This window comes from Argiope bruennichi, chromosome 4 (assembly GCF_947563725.1).
Source record: "Argiope bruennichi chromosome 4, qqArgBrue1.1, whole genome shotgun sequence".
NCBI classification, from domain to species: domain Eukaryota; kingdom Metazoa; phylum Arthropoda; class Arachnida; order Araneae; family Araneidae; genus Argiope; species Argiope bruennichi.
The window spans coordinates 104,564,195-104,582,644 of NC_079154.1; the positions used below are offsets into that span (position 1 = coordinate 104,564,195).

Sequence of the window (18,450 nt, forward strand, 5' to 3'; positions counted from 1 at the left end):
AATTTGCTCTCATCTGCAAACAGAGCGTGATTCCAATATGATATATACTTAATTACTACTGATTTTGGGATGGGAAATTTGAGTTTTCCTTTTATCGTACTTGCTTCTTTCGTACTTCGTGCAGTGCGGCACGAACTGGTCTTACAGTTAAATCTTAACACTCATTTAATTTTAACGCTTCATATGCAGTATTTTTGTTAATGTCGAAATTTTTATGGAACTCATACAAATATTCTTTTTTAAATTTTGAAAAATGACTTTTCGATCAAGTGGAATTAATTTTTCTCTTGGCTCTCATTATAATTTTCTCTTTGCAACGACATAATTGAATTATCAAATACCTGGTTTTCCGAATTTAACAACATTTCAAATAATTTATTTCTTTTATGATGAAATAAACGAAGCTTTTCGAATGCTAGTTGATAGATTTTATTTAATGATCATCAAATAATAAGTAAAGCATTCTTCAGAAATAAATTTATAAATATCAAAACCAAACGATGTATCAAACACCATTACTAAGGAATTGTAAAGTAAACAATAGCTTCAGACGAAGAATTTATCAAGAGAATATATGTTAGTTTCTGAACACTTTTGCACATTCTTTCCATGATCGTTTGCATTTCTATATTTATAAAGATTTAATTCACATTTTAACAACAGCGTGCATCAGGTTTTATCAAGAATCTAAAAATATAAAGAGTAAATACTTTATTTCTATTTGAATTCTGACTATAATGTTACAGTTTTTAAAGTAAGATTTGGCCTTTGGCAACAAATGTTTGAAAAATTTGGTTTAAAATTTAATTTTCCTCATTTTTTTTCTGGACTTTATCAAAATAAATTCTTGATTTTATGATATAGTAATGAAAATGTAACAAGGATAAATCTGTTTATTCTTTTACCCTAATATATATATATATATATATATATATATATATATATATATATATATATATATATATATATATATATATATATATATATATATATAATTAAATTTTAGTACTTATCTGGAAAATGTCTGAAAATTTGCATAATTTTTATGCAATAAATGATGTACAATATGTTTTTTTTATTTTTAATTAGCGAAATTTGCTATACTGTTTAATAGCTTCGATGTCCTTAATTAAATCAGATTAGTATATTGTAAATTTATGCTTTTAAGTGAAATAAATGTCAGCGTTATAATACAGTGCTTGGAAATATTTCTATTAAAACTGTTATTTTAAATCCAAACTACAGTTTAAGAACATTTTCTATAACAATCACACTTTTCTTTAGAACTTTAAATTATAAGTGCGATTTTTCAAAGAAAAAAAATCTTTTTCATTCAAACTAGGAAATAAAATAAAAACAATGTTTAGTTAATAGTTGATGAACACAAACAATTTGCAATTTAAAAATTTTGATTACAGAAAATTAATTTTTTTCATTAAAATCAATGTTAATTAACATTTTTCTGTCTATATAAATAAGAAACAACAATGCAGATAAATTATATTTTCAGCTCACTTTTTGTTTGATGTACTCTATAAATAGAACCAAACAACTTTAGAACCATCTAGTTAATTCATTAATCAGAGTTTATTTCCTCACGAGAGTTCAATTGATTCTCAGACTTATTAGCTCTTCAAATATCATGAATTGCATTTTTGTCTTACTTACCTTAAGAGTAATTATTTTTAATTAAATTTTTTTTGCATTTGGATATTTAGCTCTAATGCTATGCAAACATTGAGATGATTTAAAACCATTATTTTTCACACATCAATCGGATTTCTACTCTTTTTTTAAAAATTCGTTCAAAAACCTTTTTAGTTAAACGAACGTAACATTAGTTTTTTTGTGGATAATAGAGCATTTATATTATATAACTGCGCAAACCAATTAAGGAAAATGGAATAAATTAGAATTTAAAATAATATCTCAAATTAAAAACAACCAATGAATTGAAAACGATTTCGAAAACTAAATTCTTCAAAATCTAGATATAAAAAGAAATAATTTATTCTATCTCAGTTCGAAACAATGAGGCAATATTAAAAGCACCTGTTGTTTATTTTTCTCGAAATAGAAATATCTGCTATTATTTCACTTCATTGATTTTCCTATTTTTCTTCATTATAGAGAATAAATTTTTGTATATAAACGTTTGAAAATAAAGTGAAATGATAATCAAACTTAAATATTTACTAAAATAATAGACAATGGATATTTTTTCTTTTTCTGGGGTCATAAAAAAACAAAATATCGCCAAATGACAGTTATAATTTATTAATTGTGACAAATTTATGACACAATTAATGAGTGTGAGTGCTTATAGTGCATGTGTGTTGCCAACCGTCGCCAACAGAACCCCGAAACGGAAAAGTACCTCCCATTGTAAAATTATTTTCATTTCCACTTTTTCGTATTCAAAGTATATAAAGAAAAAGAAATGTAATAATCAAAAAATACATACTGGAAATTTTGGCGAGCCCTCACGTTTCAGAATTCTATGAAACTCAAAAAACATTCTTTTGGAATTATTTCTGTTCTGTGAACACGATAGTTTAAAAATAATTCGAACTAAACAGATTAAATTTAGTACATGGGCTTTACATCAAAATTATAGATTTGAAACAATTCTTAAAAGAAATTCATTCAGATGAATTTCAAATGTCCGGCTGTCCAATTACAAATGAGCAGAATAACTACAAAAAGTGAAGAGCTAGATAGATAAAATTTGGTACATAGATTCAACATCCAATATAGAAAAATTCAAATTTTGAGCTAAATCCGCCAAAGATGGAAGCATATATTTTTGCATATATGGGAACGTGGAATTCTAGTATTTAACAAATTAGGTAAATTGACTTATTAATTATGAAATTTGGCTTACAATTTTAGTAATAAAAGTGCGGATTTTTGTGAACTTTTCAATAAAATATATTAAAAAATGGATCGGTCCGTTCTTTCGTATGCATATAAACTTAATGATTTATATAAATGTAATTTAGTATGTGATCCTGTGATGCAATTGTAATTTTATATCAAATTTTAATTTCAGTCGGTCGTAAAAAAATGTCTAAATACATATTCGATTGTTTGGTTTTTATATATTAACCGCACTTTAGTGATTCATTTTTAAAAATCGCAAAATAGACTCAATAAAAATGTCAGACTCATGCTAAAGATGTATATTTCTCTACTATTTTTCGCCATTGATTTATAAAGCATTCATGAACTTGCCCAAGGATCATTTTTTTTGTGCGAGGGAGAAGAGTAACATCTTTATTCGAAAATGCTCTGGGGAAAACATTCCCGCTGTTTTTTTCACTTTATATTAATGAAAGTTATTCCAGCCCACTGGAACCGAAGCTCCCAATTGATATTTATTCTGTCTATAACATTTTTTAAAGATTTAATCTTGAAACATTTTTAAGGGGGGTAAGGAGAGAGGAAACAATATTTTTATAATATATTATGTATGTGAAAACGGCGATTTTTATTTTGCAAAAGATAAACATTTACTTATAGTGAAGGTGAATCTTCGATCAGGAGCCCCGGTTGAGTAGTGCTTTCTTAAGGATCGTCACATTAACTGAATAAATACTGATATAAATATTTAAATTATGTCTAATCATTCAATGAAAACCAATCTTATCCATTTGGGCCTTAATGGCCCTATAGCGATAATGTTTAATTTTAGTTATTGTTCCTCACATTCGTGGGGTTCGAGCAACTTCTATAATGAGATGCAACGAGACTGCAGTTATCCTTATTATTTCCAAAGTAAGGCTATTCATTCATAAGACGTTCTATTATAGCTCCAGTTAAGAGAAAATTTATTCAATTATCAAATCCAACATTAATATTGGTAAGCATATTTAAGCCACCCCCTCCCCCGATCTATCCGATGGCATACGGTTACACAGAATGATCAGAACTTCGTGAGAGAAGTAGCCTGGAGCTATGGCTGGTCACCAGAGCTATGTTTGTACCGTGGCTAATGTCATCACCAGCCACGGTACAACACCACTCGTAGGAGGCACTTCCAACCACGTCTTCGCGTCAGGCACTTCTCTGTCAGATACGTCCCATCATCATCATCATCATCATTCCCATAGTGATTCGACTTCATGTCATCTTTATAGCTGTCAGGATGGCGAAGACCAATCACCATACTGAATGCTTCTCTTTAACCCTTTTCTAGGGCCGAGGGAAGTATGCTTCCCACCAAATTTATCAATCTTTGTATGAATTTATGTAGGTTGGCAGAAGTTCTGACAAATTTTTTTAGAAAGACAGAAACTTAGATGCTTTAGTTCTTTATTTTACACAAAATGATGTGTCTTGATTTCATACTTAATTATTAATTAACCAAATTAATTTATTGATCAAATTAAATTTATCTAATAAGCTAAATGAATCCCTTTTCTTATTCTAATTTCAAGCCTAAAAATATTTTAATATAATATGACTAGAAAAAAATGCCCCTTTAAAGGCTTAAAGCTTTGCATTCGACCAAGGTTTTACATCAAAATTTTTACTCGTGAAAAAAATGTTTTGGTTTATGAAGTGGGGTGTCAAAAGAATATTAAAATCTCGATTCATCTGAATTAGTTTCACAACTTGAGGGAAAAAACAACAACCGTGTAATAATTCTGTATTTTAGGAATTTGAAGCTAAATTCTTTTATTTTTCGAAACGATTTAGTCTTTGTTTATTATGATCAAATGTAAAAATTATCCAACTATTCTAGCTCTTGAAACTTTAAACTTTTTTACCACAGATAAAAAAATCTATACAATCATTCTTCATTATAAGTTTAAATAATTTTATTCTCATTTGTTGGTACAAAGTTAACCATACTTTCATGCACTTTCTAAACCAATAACCAATAGCGACATACAGTTTCCATAACTGTAATGCTCTATTTCTTTTTAAAATTATGCTTTATTTTTAAGCTTAATTTAAAAAAATATATATTTATATTTATATTTTTTAAAATTATGTTTATGCATAATTTTTAATTTTTTAAACAATTAAGTTTTTGTTTATTATAATCAAATAAAAATCATCTAACTCTTAAAACTTTAACTGGTTATTTCGTTGTAAAATCTTTTCTGTGTTATTTATTTCTACAAATAAAAAAATCTATGCAATCATACTTCACAATTGGTTTAACTGTTTTTTATCTCTGGTCGCTAAATTAATTATACTTTCATAAATTCTGTAAAGTAACAACCATAGTTAGAACGACATGCAGTTTCCACAACACCATAATATTTTTTTTAATATGCTTCATTGTTGATTATTGTTTTTAGGGTAGAAAAACTCTCAAAAACAATAATCAGAATTACATAATCATTAAAATGATGGGCAGTTTTTGAGGAAATGCCTATCCACCTTAAACTAAAGAAAGTATTTCCAACACCGGAATTGCATCTCCCGCATTCTTGCACTTTCTTTCACGTATTCCCTGGGCTCTAGGCGAAAACAAAATTGGTATGTACGAGTAACGACAATATGTGTGGAATGGGACTAGGGGGTTTTGAGAGAACATAAATGTTCGCTTACGGGTGGTTGTGATGGTGGGTATCTTCGATCGTGTCCCTGGGTCGAGAGGTGCTTGAATAATGCTGAGGCTGGGGGTTATGATGGCAGGCAGGGTCTTGGCACGCAACAGTGGGATTCTTTTCTTGATCGATGGCTTCTGAGACAAGTGGCTGCAAAAGAAAGAAAGAAAAAGGACGAATGAAATTCGGAAGAAACATTTTTCTGAGACGTGAATTCGGGACAAATGATGAAAGAGAGAAGCTCTTTGTACGAGTTCGTATATTTTTGTGCTTTTCGAGTGTGATAAATTTTGCTGGCATAAATACATGTAGAGGGGGGGGGAAGGAACAGCTCCTCTCTAAAAGCATTGCAGATGCATTACAGAAAAAATATATCGGATGAAATATAGCGTAGGATAACAACTATACAGATGATTAAATGTTTTTTCCTACTTTATTTTATAGGAAAATATAATATTTCAAGAGTAAATCAATTATCATTAGTATCAAGGATAGAATAATATGAAGTTGCCATTTTTTTATTCTAAAAAAATTAAACGAAAATAAATAAAATAAATTTTCTAAATAATCTGAAATTTGTATTAGAAGAATTTTTTCGAACTATAATTGACTTGTTCAATAATGCAGAAGACCATGTATGCTTCTTTAAGGAATTATTATTATTTTTTTTAAAAGCACTTTAAAAAAATTAATTGATTATGTGATATAATTCTAATTATTTTAAGGAATAAAACTTAGCTACGATTAAGCTCCTGCTTCATTGCAAATATTAACATGTAAATATATAATTAGAATTAAAAAAAAATAATATTGAACAAAAAGAAATTAAAATCTTACGCAGTTCAGTATTGTATTATAATTATATTTTGATACAATTTCAAAAATAATATAAAAATACAATTTTTTAAAAAAAGGAGTTGCGGAATTTTACTTAATGAAACACTTTTAAGCAATTAATTAATTGTTTGAAATTCATATTATAAATAGTTTAATAGAAAATTATAGAATAATATAGAAATATAGAAATTAGATAGAATAGAAAATTCATATTATAAATAGATGATCATTAATATGTGTATATTTATAAATAACAACATTTACACTATATATCATATTTCATTTCTTGTTATATTTGAAATAATTTGCTAAAGTAAAATTTTATATCTCTTAGAAATTTAAAGAGAATCTGAAGATATTTGTTGAAAATTCGACATAAAAGCGCAGACGATATTTCGACATACAAGTTAAAATTATAAGCAGAAAATATCTGATTTTTTTAAAATCATTTGCAAACAAAAAAATATTGGATTTGCTATAGGCGTGTTTACAAACTGCTCTTAATAATTAAATGTTTGGCAGAAATCAATAAAGCACAGCTATAACAACAACACAGAGAGATATCACTGGAGATCAACATTCCAAGGGCAGGAATCATTTTACTACTAGTTCTGTTGACTCGATTGATTTAACTGATAGAGTAAAGAAACTTCTGGGAGGATATCGTATCTTTGCTCTTAATCAGAATGTTAGAATTACAGCTAATTCTAGAACCTTCATTTTTGTTACCAAAGTCAACAAATTTATCTCTATGCTTTTCGTCAAGGCGGAGAACCATTTGATCTGACATTCATTTAGCAGTCATTAAAACCTCTATAAACCCCTATCATGAAAATAATTGAGTATACAATCAATATTACAGATTCGTAACATCATGAATGCTTTATACATTTTGGACATTCAATTTGTCCCTTATTCCACAAAATCCATTGGTTTGGATTGTTAAAGTTTCATCTGTAACTATAAAAGTTTATAACTTAGATGCTCCAATACAGCGAAATTTGAATAATATCAGCTAAGATGTTATAAAAATTGTAATTCAAGTTCTGTAAGTCGCAAGAAAAATTTTATTTTTCGGCAGTAATTTAAACATTAATTTCGATATTTAAAGAAACACTGATCACACCACGAACACAGGATAATTGAGTATTTTACTGAAACTGTCTAATTTAATGCATGATGCGGGATTCAAAAGCGAAATATATATGTATACAAGCAAACTCTTGTGCGACTTGACAAATTATGCCTCTAGAGAAATCTAAAAAAGCGGTATTACAATCTTTATATGCGGAAAATATGCATAACAATCTTGATTCACGTAAAACCCTCTGGCTTCTGTGCAATTTTTAGTCTTTTTTATGGTAATTAATTTCAGCTAATTATTATGAGAAGACAATTGACTTAATCACGAAATAGTTTATTATAAGCATTAACTTATAAAAGAAATCGATTAATATTTATATTTCCAATCAAAAATTAAAGAAAATATTATTCTCAAAAATATATTTGTTTGGAATTTGAAACAATAAAAAAATAAACTATATTCACTAGTGTGTGTTGATTTGAAAAATAAATCCCTTATTATAAATTGAGTTCAGAATTCTATTTCAAATAGCGATATTTTTAATTATTGGCAGCATTTACATTTGAAAAATTACAATGAAATGTATATTATCAGAGTAAAATTAAACTTGCATGCGCTGAGATTAAACATTATTTCCTTTTACAGTACCTTAATTATCAATTGATTTTTCAGCCAATCAAATTAGTTAAAGATCCATTTGATACCCTGGAGGTTGTATGGACAGTTAAAGTTACACAAATGTAAGTGTTTAAAATTATAACCAGTTCAAAAAGGAAAGTAAATTAAACATTCATGTTATACTTGAATATTTGTATTCCTGAATAATACATGACTATATACGCAACGCTAACTTCTCACAAACAAAGAAAATGTTACTTCTACCAACGTAATTTTAACCCGCTCATGCGGAGTTCATTTTGTTCTTTTGAAATGTGATCATGCGGAAAAAGCAAATCCAGAGTCATCAACTCATTGACAAATTATTAATCTATCTCTTCATTACTCAGAATGACAATTACACTGCCATTTGATAGCTTTTTATGCATTAAAAAAACATGGACTTTCAAAATGTTACTAATAAAATATAAAAACAATGTAAAAAGTAAGTGTGACATTTATACAAGATGGCGTCAGCACGCTCGCTTTAAAATGCCTAATAAAATCTAAAGAATATGAATTCTAAAAAAGGAATTGCTTTGTTTGTTTTAATATAACTTAGAAACATTTGTTATAACTTAAAAATATTTTTTTTAACAAAAAGACGACTAAACTAATTAAAATTCTAAAAAGCTATGAGACAAAACATTCTTTGCCACGAGGCTATGAAATGGTGGGTCAGATTAAGCCTACACCTTTAGGTTTCAGTGCATTCCATTCTTAATTCTAATTTCATATTCGTGGGATTTCAAAGCAAGAAAAAAAAATTAGTATTCTGCCTTCCTCTCCAGAAACCAAACAACTGAAACCGACACCGGGATCTTTCCGTTTACACTTTTTATAGTATTATATTTTAGAAGAGCAAATTTTCACTTATTTATACTAGTTAAATTTGGCGTCCAGTTCGTTCACTGGGAATATTTGTTATACTTAAATTTTATTTACATTGTATAAATATACCTTCAAGATCATGATTCCCCAAAATTAACAGTCCTTAAACCCCTGTTATTTTAATTGCATATATTTCGTTTGTTGTGTACATGAACATTTCTAAAGGAGATCAATCCCATGACATCACAGGACTTTTTAAAAAGTAGATGTACAGTTCATCTATCTTCTAAATTTCATGGTACTGCATCTTGAATTCTTTATTACTCATCTCGTAAATTGAGCAGATATTTTTAAAAAAAATCGTTACTTCCCAGCTTTTAACAATGGAAGAATATCATACGATTAGATAGTTAATGAAACAATGAAAACAGTTTGAACACCATGGCAATAAATTAGGCAAAAAAAGATATGGTTGGAAATAGGATTGAAATAAGGCATGGATGGAAATAAGACAAAAACACATTTTTTAAAAAGTCAAAATTTAGAAAAGTTACCAAGAATCATGAAATTTGTTGAAAACACATTATTTTTTGAATTTTAAACCGACGTAAAATTCATTTTTATAAGGTAATATATTTGGCAGCTATTGCGAAAAAAATGCCAGAAATTTAATTAATTAAAATTTCAAAAATCGCACCGGGTGCATGTTCCAACCCTACAACATTTATATATGTCCCGAATTTAGAAGCTCTAGGCCAAATGATCTGGTATGTATAATTCCAGCTTGCACGCCTACATATGCACATACATTCATCCTTATTATTAGTAGAGATAAGGTATTTAATAAAAATGGGCCGCGGTGGTCTGGTGGTACGGTCTCGGCTTCGGAAAGGGAGGGTTTCAGGTTCGAGACCCGATTACACCACAGAACCGTCGTGTAAACGGGTCTGGTGCACTTTAAACGTCCTGGCCAAACATCCTCCCGCTGGTGTGGCGTGGTGTGGAGAGGGGAGTGCTAGATCAGTAGTCGTCCTCGTCATCTGACCGTGGTTTAAAATTACGAGGTCGGTCCCAAAATAGTCCTAGTGTTGCTTTAAAACAAGACGTTAATATAACTAAGCTAAACTAAACTAAAGGTATTTAAAAACCAAAATCTATGCTACTATAAATTGATTATATGTAGCATAATAGCTACATATAATTTGTGGGCAAAATTGTTTTCACATAAAATGATTCTCTCTGAAATTTTGTAGAAAAATAAAATTGCAAAAATATGGGTAATGATCAGAAAATTACAATTTTTATTTATCTTTATTTCCTTCTCATTGGACAAAATTACGTTAGTCCTGAAAAATGCTAGAAGCCATTTTTCAAAGACTAATGGGCTTAGCTCAAAACTTCGATCAAGCGGCGGAAGCTGAAAAGAGCTTTAAATGAAAGTGACTTTTCCTGCCCTTTTAAAGTTTTAACAAGCTAAATGGAAATTTAAGTGCATAAATCAAAAAGTAAGCAGCTCGCTGTCAAAATACATTTTCTATTTAAATTTCAAATATTCATCAGGTTTTAATTTTTAATGTCTAATAAAAAAGTACACCGATAATACATATAAAATCCATGCAAAGATAAGTTAAAATAAACATTTTCTGTCAAACTATGAAAATTATTGATATTCCCTATCATATGTGGAATAAAAAAATTGTTCGAAATCTTTTTCTTTTGGAATATTTAATGCTTATTAAAAGCAGAATTTCCTTTGATTCCGTTAAAATTCATTAGAAAATGTATCTCATGTATTTATTGGTTCGGAAAAATTACAAAATGAAATCATTTATGTTTTTAAAGAATATTTTATTCTTGCTGAATTCATTATTATTCAATTCATTAAAATCAGTTTATTAACAATTTTTCATCATTTTTTTAGAATCATTTAAAATCATATTAATTTCTCATCCTTAAATTGATTTGTGCTTACGATGAAGAAAGACTAGAATTTAGTTAAATAATTATCTTTCAATATTAAAATCAGAAGTTATTTTGAAACTCATAAATTTCATTTTCACAGTTTTGTGAAATTTTTTTGTCATGTTTCCTTTTCTGTTGTTATTGCTACTGCGCTCGATATGTTTTTTAGGTAGATTCCTACAGGAAGACTATGTATTGCAATAGCTCTCATGACAAGACTTTAGGAAAATTTCTTCATTTCTTCATCGATCATGGTCTCTAGCACCCCAAACCACCCTATGCCCATGCTATCGTTGTTTGGGTTTTAACTGGCTTGGAATATGTTGTTAGAAATATAAAAATCTCGGACAAGTTCGTAAATGGGCCATCTAGTTCAAAGGGCATGGAAATGGTGTGGGGGATTGACATTTTCATTCTGCTATAACATTTTTAATATTGAAGACAGAAAAATAAATCCAGTAAGCCAAATGATCGTCTCATCAAGACAAACAACTTTTGTTTTAATGAGAGTTTTGACAAAGGCAATATCTTAGAAGTTAGGGGATGAAAAGTGATTTTCACACCCTAACTTTGACTGTTTCTAACATCAACAATTTATGTTGCCAAATAGTAACTCAAATGTAAAGAAATCTACCTTTGCCTTAAGACTTATCGAGAGGATTTTTTTTTCTTTTACAGTAAGCATTTTCAGATGTAATCATTCAAATTTCATACTTATTGTTACGAATCCTTGATTCGGCTTCCCAGCATAGTTGGTTACATAGTAGGTCCTAGAGCTTGGCGATAAACTTGGCGACCATTTGGAGACTTGGCGACAAATTTGGCGACTTTGGCGTCAAAATAGATTATACTCGAAACATCGAGAATTTTCCCGATCCGTCCAGTAGGAACGGAGATACGCCTCAAACGTTCCTGATTGGTTGAGAGGCTTTTAGCCCCGCCTCATAAGACATATAAAAGGAGCTGCAGCTGCCGGGCAGTGACGGTGAATTGAGTCGCGAATTAGTGGAGTCGAAGAGTTGTCGGAATCGACGGTAAAGAACTGGCCTTCCAGAGCTAAGTGGAGTAGCGACGGAGTGAAGCTAGTTCTGAACTAAGCTGTGTGCTACTGTCTGTAGTAGAGTCTGTTGTATGCTCTGTTTTGTATGCTGTTGTATGCTGCACATCTCGGCTGAAGATAATCGTCTTCTGTGCTGTATATAGTTGTCGTCTTTGTGCTGTGCTGTGTGTCTTCGTGTAAATAAACGTCGTTGTTTTATTTTCTACTGCCGTCTGGTGATTGAGCGTGCATCACACCATATAACCCCAACTATCCAAACGAACCCCCGGGAAATTTCGTAACATTATATATTTAAATAAATTTCTTTTACTTTTACTTTATATTTTGGGGACCCATTTGGTGCTTTGTTATCATTTTTATTTGAAGAAACCACATATTTATGATGTTGGTATTTACCAGTTATCACAAAAATGAGATCTTTAATTGCTACGATGGAAATATTACACCCTTCTGATGCATTTTTCCCATGCTATTTAGTAGAATAGAGATGCAGAAAAACAAGAAAATGTTATTTATGATAAAAAAGCAACACATTTTTTTAAAAAATAATCTTTTGTACCAATGAGATTCAGTTCCTCATTAAAAGCTCATCCAGTTTCTGTTTTTAGATTATGAGAAACATTAAACATTAATTATGGTCTATGATATTTTCCTCGAGATGTATTTATCATTTTTTTTATATATAATACAAACATTGTAGAAGTAACCAGCATTTTCAATTGAATTATCATCTTTTTATAATGCGTTTTAAATTCTAACGAAAGGACTTTATTTTTACAAATTTCTGCATATAATTCGTTTAGAAAATTTACTTCTCTATTTTGGAGAATGTCAACTCTTTTTCAAAAGATAATCGTATTTCTTATTTTCTTTTGAAACCTTACAATTCTGAAATCAGTAATTGTAATCACTTAGTATAATAAATAAAACATAACGGTTTTGAAATAAAATAATTTATTGAAATTTCTTTTAGTGAAATGTTATTGGCAACGCAGAATTTATCGCATATTTTCTCTTGGTTTTCTATTGAATATTCTTTGTGAGCTTATTAATTACTTTTCTCGATGAAAATTAAATAATACTTTCATCATCCAAAATATTCAAAATTAATAAAGCAATGTCTTAAACAGAAGACTAATATTTTTAAAAATAATTTTTTATACCCGATCCGTTGATTAGTTTTTGCGGAAAGTTAATTTAAGGATATTCTTAAATATACTTAAAATTATTCTTCAAATATTTTATAAATTTATTAACCTTTTCACAAATGATTTTCATTTCATTTCTTGTATTTCACGAACGAGTTTTCATAAAATATTCAATAGTTAGTAATATATATTTCTTCAAACAAATCTGAATACTGTTGGAAATAAATATTATTCAGGAGATAATTATACATATATAAATATCTGTGCTTCTAACTAATTGAATTTTTTTCCCTCAGTGTACAATAAATTTAGGTCATATTTCTTTAATAAAACCGTAACTGTAGATAATGGTTTGATACTATAATATTTTCATTGTCAAATTCGGGTAAAGAATTTTTACACTGTCAAGAAAGTTACATAAGATTATAAATGTCATTAGCAAAAATTTTAATTACAGTTTAATAAAATTTTTATTTACAATAATGTTATATTTAATTTCTGCTTAAATATTTTGACATTTATGATTCAAATTCTAAAATTACGCAAGTTTCTTGCAAAGGCTAAATAGCAAGAAAAAATAGTTGTTGATAATATATTTTTAAACTGAATGATATATTTTTATACAGTTGATTATATATTTTTAAATTTTTTTAAATTTTTAAAAGAATATAATACACTTCACATCATTTACGCTGCTTAATTAAAATATATGCGATTAAAGTTGTTCTAAATATAAAAATATAGTTGCTGGAATAACATGACCCGTATTAAAAAAATTGCAAAGTGAAATATTTATAGACTATATTTTAAGGTATTGTTCACCATAATTTTACAAGAATTTCAAAGAACTGAAGTTTAGAAATTTCTGTACATACTGAATGTTTTCTTTAAATTTGGATATGAATTACAGAAATTGAAGAAAAATTGCATAATTTATTATCAAATTTTTTGAACTGTTTCGAAGACTCAACATTGAAAAATTTATAACTCATAAGTAGATTAGCATATGTGAAAACAAGACAGCAGGGAGAAAAAGCTTCCTTTTCTTAAACATTTCCTATATATATATATATATATATATATATATATATATATATATATATATATATATATATATATATATATATATATATATATATATATATATATATATATATATATATATATATATATATATATATATATATATATATATATATATATATATACAATCCCTGCCTGAGGGTGACCCTTGAAAAAGTCTTCAGGCCGGATTCTTTTTTAATATTTTTTCAATAATTTTTTTGGTTTAATTTTTATTTGATATTTGTTTTTCCTATTAACTTGATTCTAATACTTTTGTATATATATATATATATATATATATATATATATATATATATATATCATTACGTCGCAGGGCAAGGAAATTGTTTTGTTTTTTTAAAAAAAACTAATATTTAAAAAGGCTGGCGTCCTGGCATAGGGGTAGCGCGTCTTCCCCGTGATCTGGGCGTCCCGGGTTCGAGTCCCGGTTTCGGCATGGTTGTTCTATCTGTGAGATGTGTGAATGTGCCCTCCTGTAAAAAGGGGTTGTGCAAGCGAATGAATGATGCGTGAGTGGCAAAGTCGTACTCTTGGCCCTAGTTGGCGCTGCTATAAAAAATAAGAGACGTCCCCCTCAGGCTTAAATCGCTGTCTTCGTAACAGCGGGCTTGTCAGTGGCAAGTGCCATAAGAAACAAACAAACAATATTTAAAAAGAAAAAAGCTGTTGGGCACTGAATTCTAACAAACATGAGAAAACTAAAATTACCAATATATTTCTTCTTTCTATTCAAGGAAATATTTTCCACTTTGAAATGTCCTAAGCTATGTATTATGCATGTATGTTTCAAATTTATTTTACACTTTTAACTGAGATATCACAAGAGATTGAATATTTCACAAATATCTGAAAACAAGCATTAAATAATTAAATAACAAAAAAATAAATATCAAAATTTTATTGTAGCATAATTGCTATTAATAAACGAACCATTTTGAATATTTCAGCTATTTTAAAAGAAATTGAATGCTTTTTATAACATCAAATTAATACTGATTATCAACAAAACATGACCAAAATATAATTATTATTTATTTGTCCACCATTTTTATTTGCCTTCTGGTAAACTTCCTAAACATTTATTTTGTTCTTAAGAAATCAAAATAAATTAAATTCAGACTTTATAAATTGTTGTTTCTTGATCTCATAGGTGTAAATTTCGAGTTAAATATTTTGCTTTATGAGCAGTTTGAAAACTGCACAAAAAGGCTTATAATAATAAGGTTATCCTATTATATTATGTTTGGTTCAAAAATGCAAGTTTAAATTTTTGGAATAAAAAAAGGCAACTTTTAAAATTCTACAACTATAAAACGGAATCTAATAGAAACTAAGACATAATAAAAAATTATGAGTCACTGACTTGGTTCTTCAAAATGTTACTTTGATTACCTTAATGATTGTTCTTTTTCAAGATGAAATTTTTCGATTAAATAAGACAACAATATTTCTTGTCTTGGTATTCATGTAAAGAATCTGAGAAAAAAGATAACATCTATAAGAAAAACATTTTTATCGACACCTAGCGTTAGGCAGTAAAACAGTTTTTTCACTTATATTTAATTTTTAAATGCTAGTATTCATCAAATGTTGAGAAAACTGTTAAATTACTTTTTATGAAATCATCTAAAATCTTGTTACTTTCAATGAAGCATTTTTTCAAATATATATATATATATATATATATATATATATATATATATATATACAAAAGTATTAGAATCAAGTTAATAGGAAAAACAAAATCAAATAAAAATTAAACCAAAAAAATTATTAAAAAATATTAAAAAAGAATCCGGCCTGAAGACTTTTTCAAGGGTCACCCTCAGGCAGGGATTCAAATAAAGGGATTTTTTCTGTGAGGACATACAGACATTAAGTCTAATAATGATTCCTCGTGACCCGAAAATCCCCCGAAATTATGCTCAAGAGATATACCATTTTAACAGAAAGGAAATACAAAATAACAAATTAGAAAAAAACCACAAAGTAAAAATACAATGAAAACAATAACAATAAAAACAAAAACAGCATTAAAATTAAAATTAAAAACAAAAAGGCCAGAACATACCTTCCAACAGTGAATGAAACTTTAAACAATCGATTGTGATTTCCTGTTTTTGAAAGTTAACGGTTAAATTATGTAAACAGAGGTAGGCACCCAGCGCCATCTATTGAGTGATCCAATATGCAAGTAAATTTCTATTTTTATTTAAGCCAAAAGATTAATCCCAAACCATACCTTGTTTAATTAAAAAATTGACATTACAGTAATTTCTAGGAAAATCATTTTTAATTAAATTTTTAAGGAGGATATTTGATGCTTCAATATAAGAATTTTTATTATTGCAAACCCTTTTGATCCTGTTAACTTGTGAGAAAATTAGATTTTTGAAAATTTTAGAGTTTAGATTGGAATGGTAGTTACATAGTTTTGTTATTTTAAAGTTGAAATCATCCCTTTTATCGTATATACCAACTATTGTTTTATCATTAGCAATTTCGATTTTTAAATCCAGAAAGGTAGCCTCAAGTTGATTTATATTTGTATCTTTTAGAATTAAATCTTTTGGATAGCAATTAGTAATAATATTAGTATTGTCGAAGTTAATCAAAAGTAGGTCATCAATATATCTCCACCCGTTTATTAAATTATATTTAATTATTTTTTTCTCATAGTAATGCAGGAAAATATTAGACTAATATTAGACTAATATAAAACTAATATTTTCCTGCATTACTATGAGAAAAAAATAATTAAATATAATTTAATAAACGGGTGGAGATATATTGATGACCTACTTTTGATTAACTTCGACAATACTAATATTATTACTAATTGCTATCCAAAAGATTTAATTCTAAAAGATACAAATATAAATCAACTTGAGGCTACCTTTCTGGATTTAAAAATCGAAATTGCTAATGATAAAACAATAGTTGGTATATACGATAAAAGGGATGATTTCAACTTTAAAATAACAAAACTATGTAACTACCATTCCAATCTAAACTCTAAAATTTTCAAAAATCTAATTTTCTCACAAGTTAACAGGATCAAAAGGGTTTGCAATAATAAAAATTCTTATATTGAAGCATCAAATATCCTCCTTAAAAATTTAATTAAAAATGATTTTCCTAGAAATTACTGTAATGTCAATTTTTTAATTAAACAAGGTATGGTTTGGGATTAATCTTTTGGCTTAAATAAAAATAGAAATTTACTTGCATATTGGATCACTCAATAGATGGCGCTGGGTGCCTACCTCTGTTTACATAATTTAACCGTTAACTTTCAAAAACAGGAAATCACAATCGATTGTTTAAAGTTTCATTCACTGTTGGAAGGTATGTTCTGGCCTTTTTGTTTTTAATTTTAATTTTAATGCTGTTTTTGTTTTTATTGTTATTGTTTTCATTGTATTTTTACTTTGTGGTTTTTTTCTAATTTGTTATTTTGTATTTCCTTTCTGTTAAAATGGTATATCTCTTGAGCATAATTTCGGGGGATTTTCGGGTCACGAGGAATCATTATTAGACTTAATGTCTGTATGTCCTCACAGAAAAAATCCCTTTATTTGAATCCCTGCCTGAGGGTGACCCTTGAAAAAGTCTTCAGGCCGGATTCTTTTTTAATATTTTTTAATAATTTTTTTGGTTTAATTTTTATTTGATTTTGTTTTTCCTATTAACTTGATTCTAATACTTTTGTATAAATTCATCTGTGTTTTAGAAGTAGCTGCAATTGCGCTCTCTAAATACTATGAAGTTCCTTTTTGGTTTTAGTTTAAATAGATAATAAATTTTAGTTGCGATTTCGAAACTGTTTTGTTTCGTTTTCATTTTAGTTTCGTTTTCAAACTTTTTCTTACTTTAGATTGGTATATATATATATATATATATATATATATATATATAAAATATTTCTCATAGATTTCAACAAATAAATTACAATTCTAAATGAATAGCTTGTGTCAATGATGCAATTCTAAACACCATTTCTATGTGAAGAAGAAAATTAAAGTAAAAGAAAAAAAGGTGATACCAGATACTAGGTAGATAATTTGGGGATTACCATTTTATATCGTATTATATACTTCTTTGATTACAAGTTTCTGATTTTCGATTTTTGGATTTTGGATTAGTTAAAAGGTATTAGATAACATAAAGAATTTTTTTTTAATTATTCATTTATAACTAGGAAACCTAAATAGGACAGTT

General features: G+C 28.0%; 1 protein-coding gene across 2 annotated transcripts in view; it reads right to left on the bottom strand.

The window, feature by feature from the left end:
• Positions 1 to 18,450, bottom strand: part of LOC129965744 (ankyrin repeat and fibronectin type-III domain-containing protein 1-like) — a 619,339-nt gene that overhangs the window by 403,458 nt on the left and 197,431 nt on the right. For both annotated transcript variants that reach the window (XM_056079892.1, XM_056079893.1), the window contains one exon: positions 5,566 to 5,714. In XM_056079892.1, the coding sequence (XP_055935867.1) occupies positions 5,566 to 5,714 (149 nt within the window). The remainder of the gene's footprint in view (positions 1 to 5,565; positions 5,715 to 18,450) is intronic.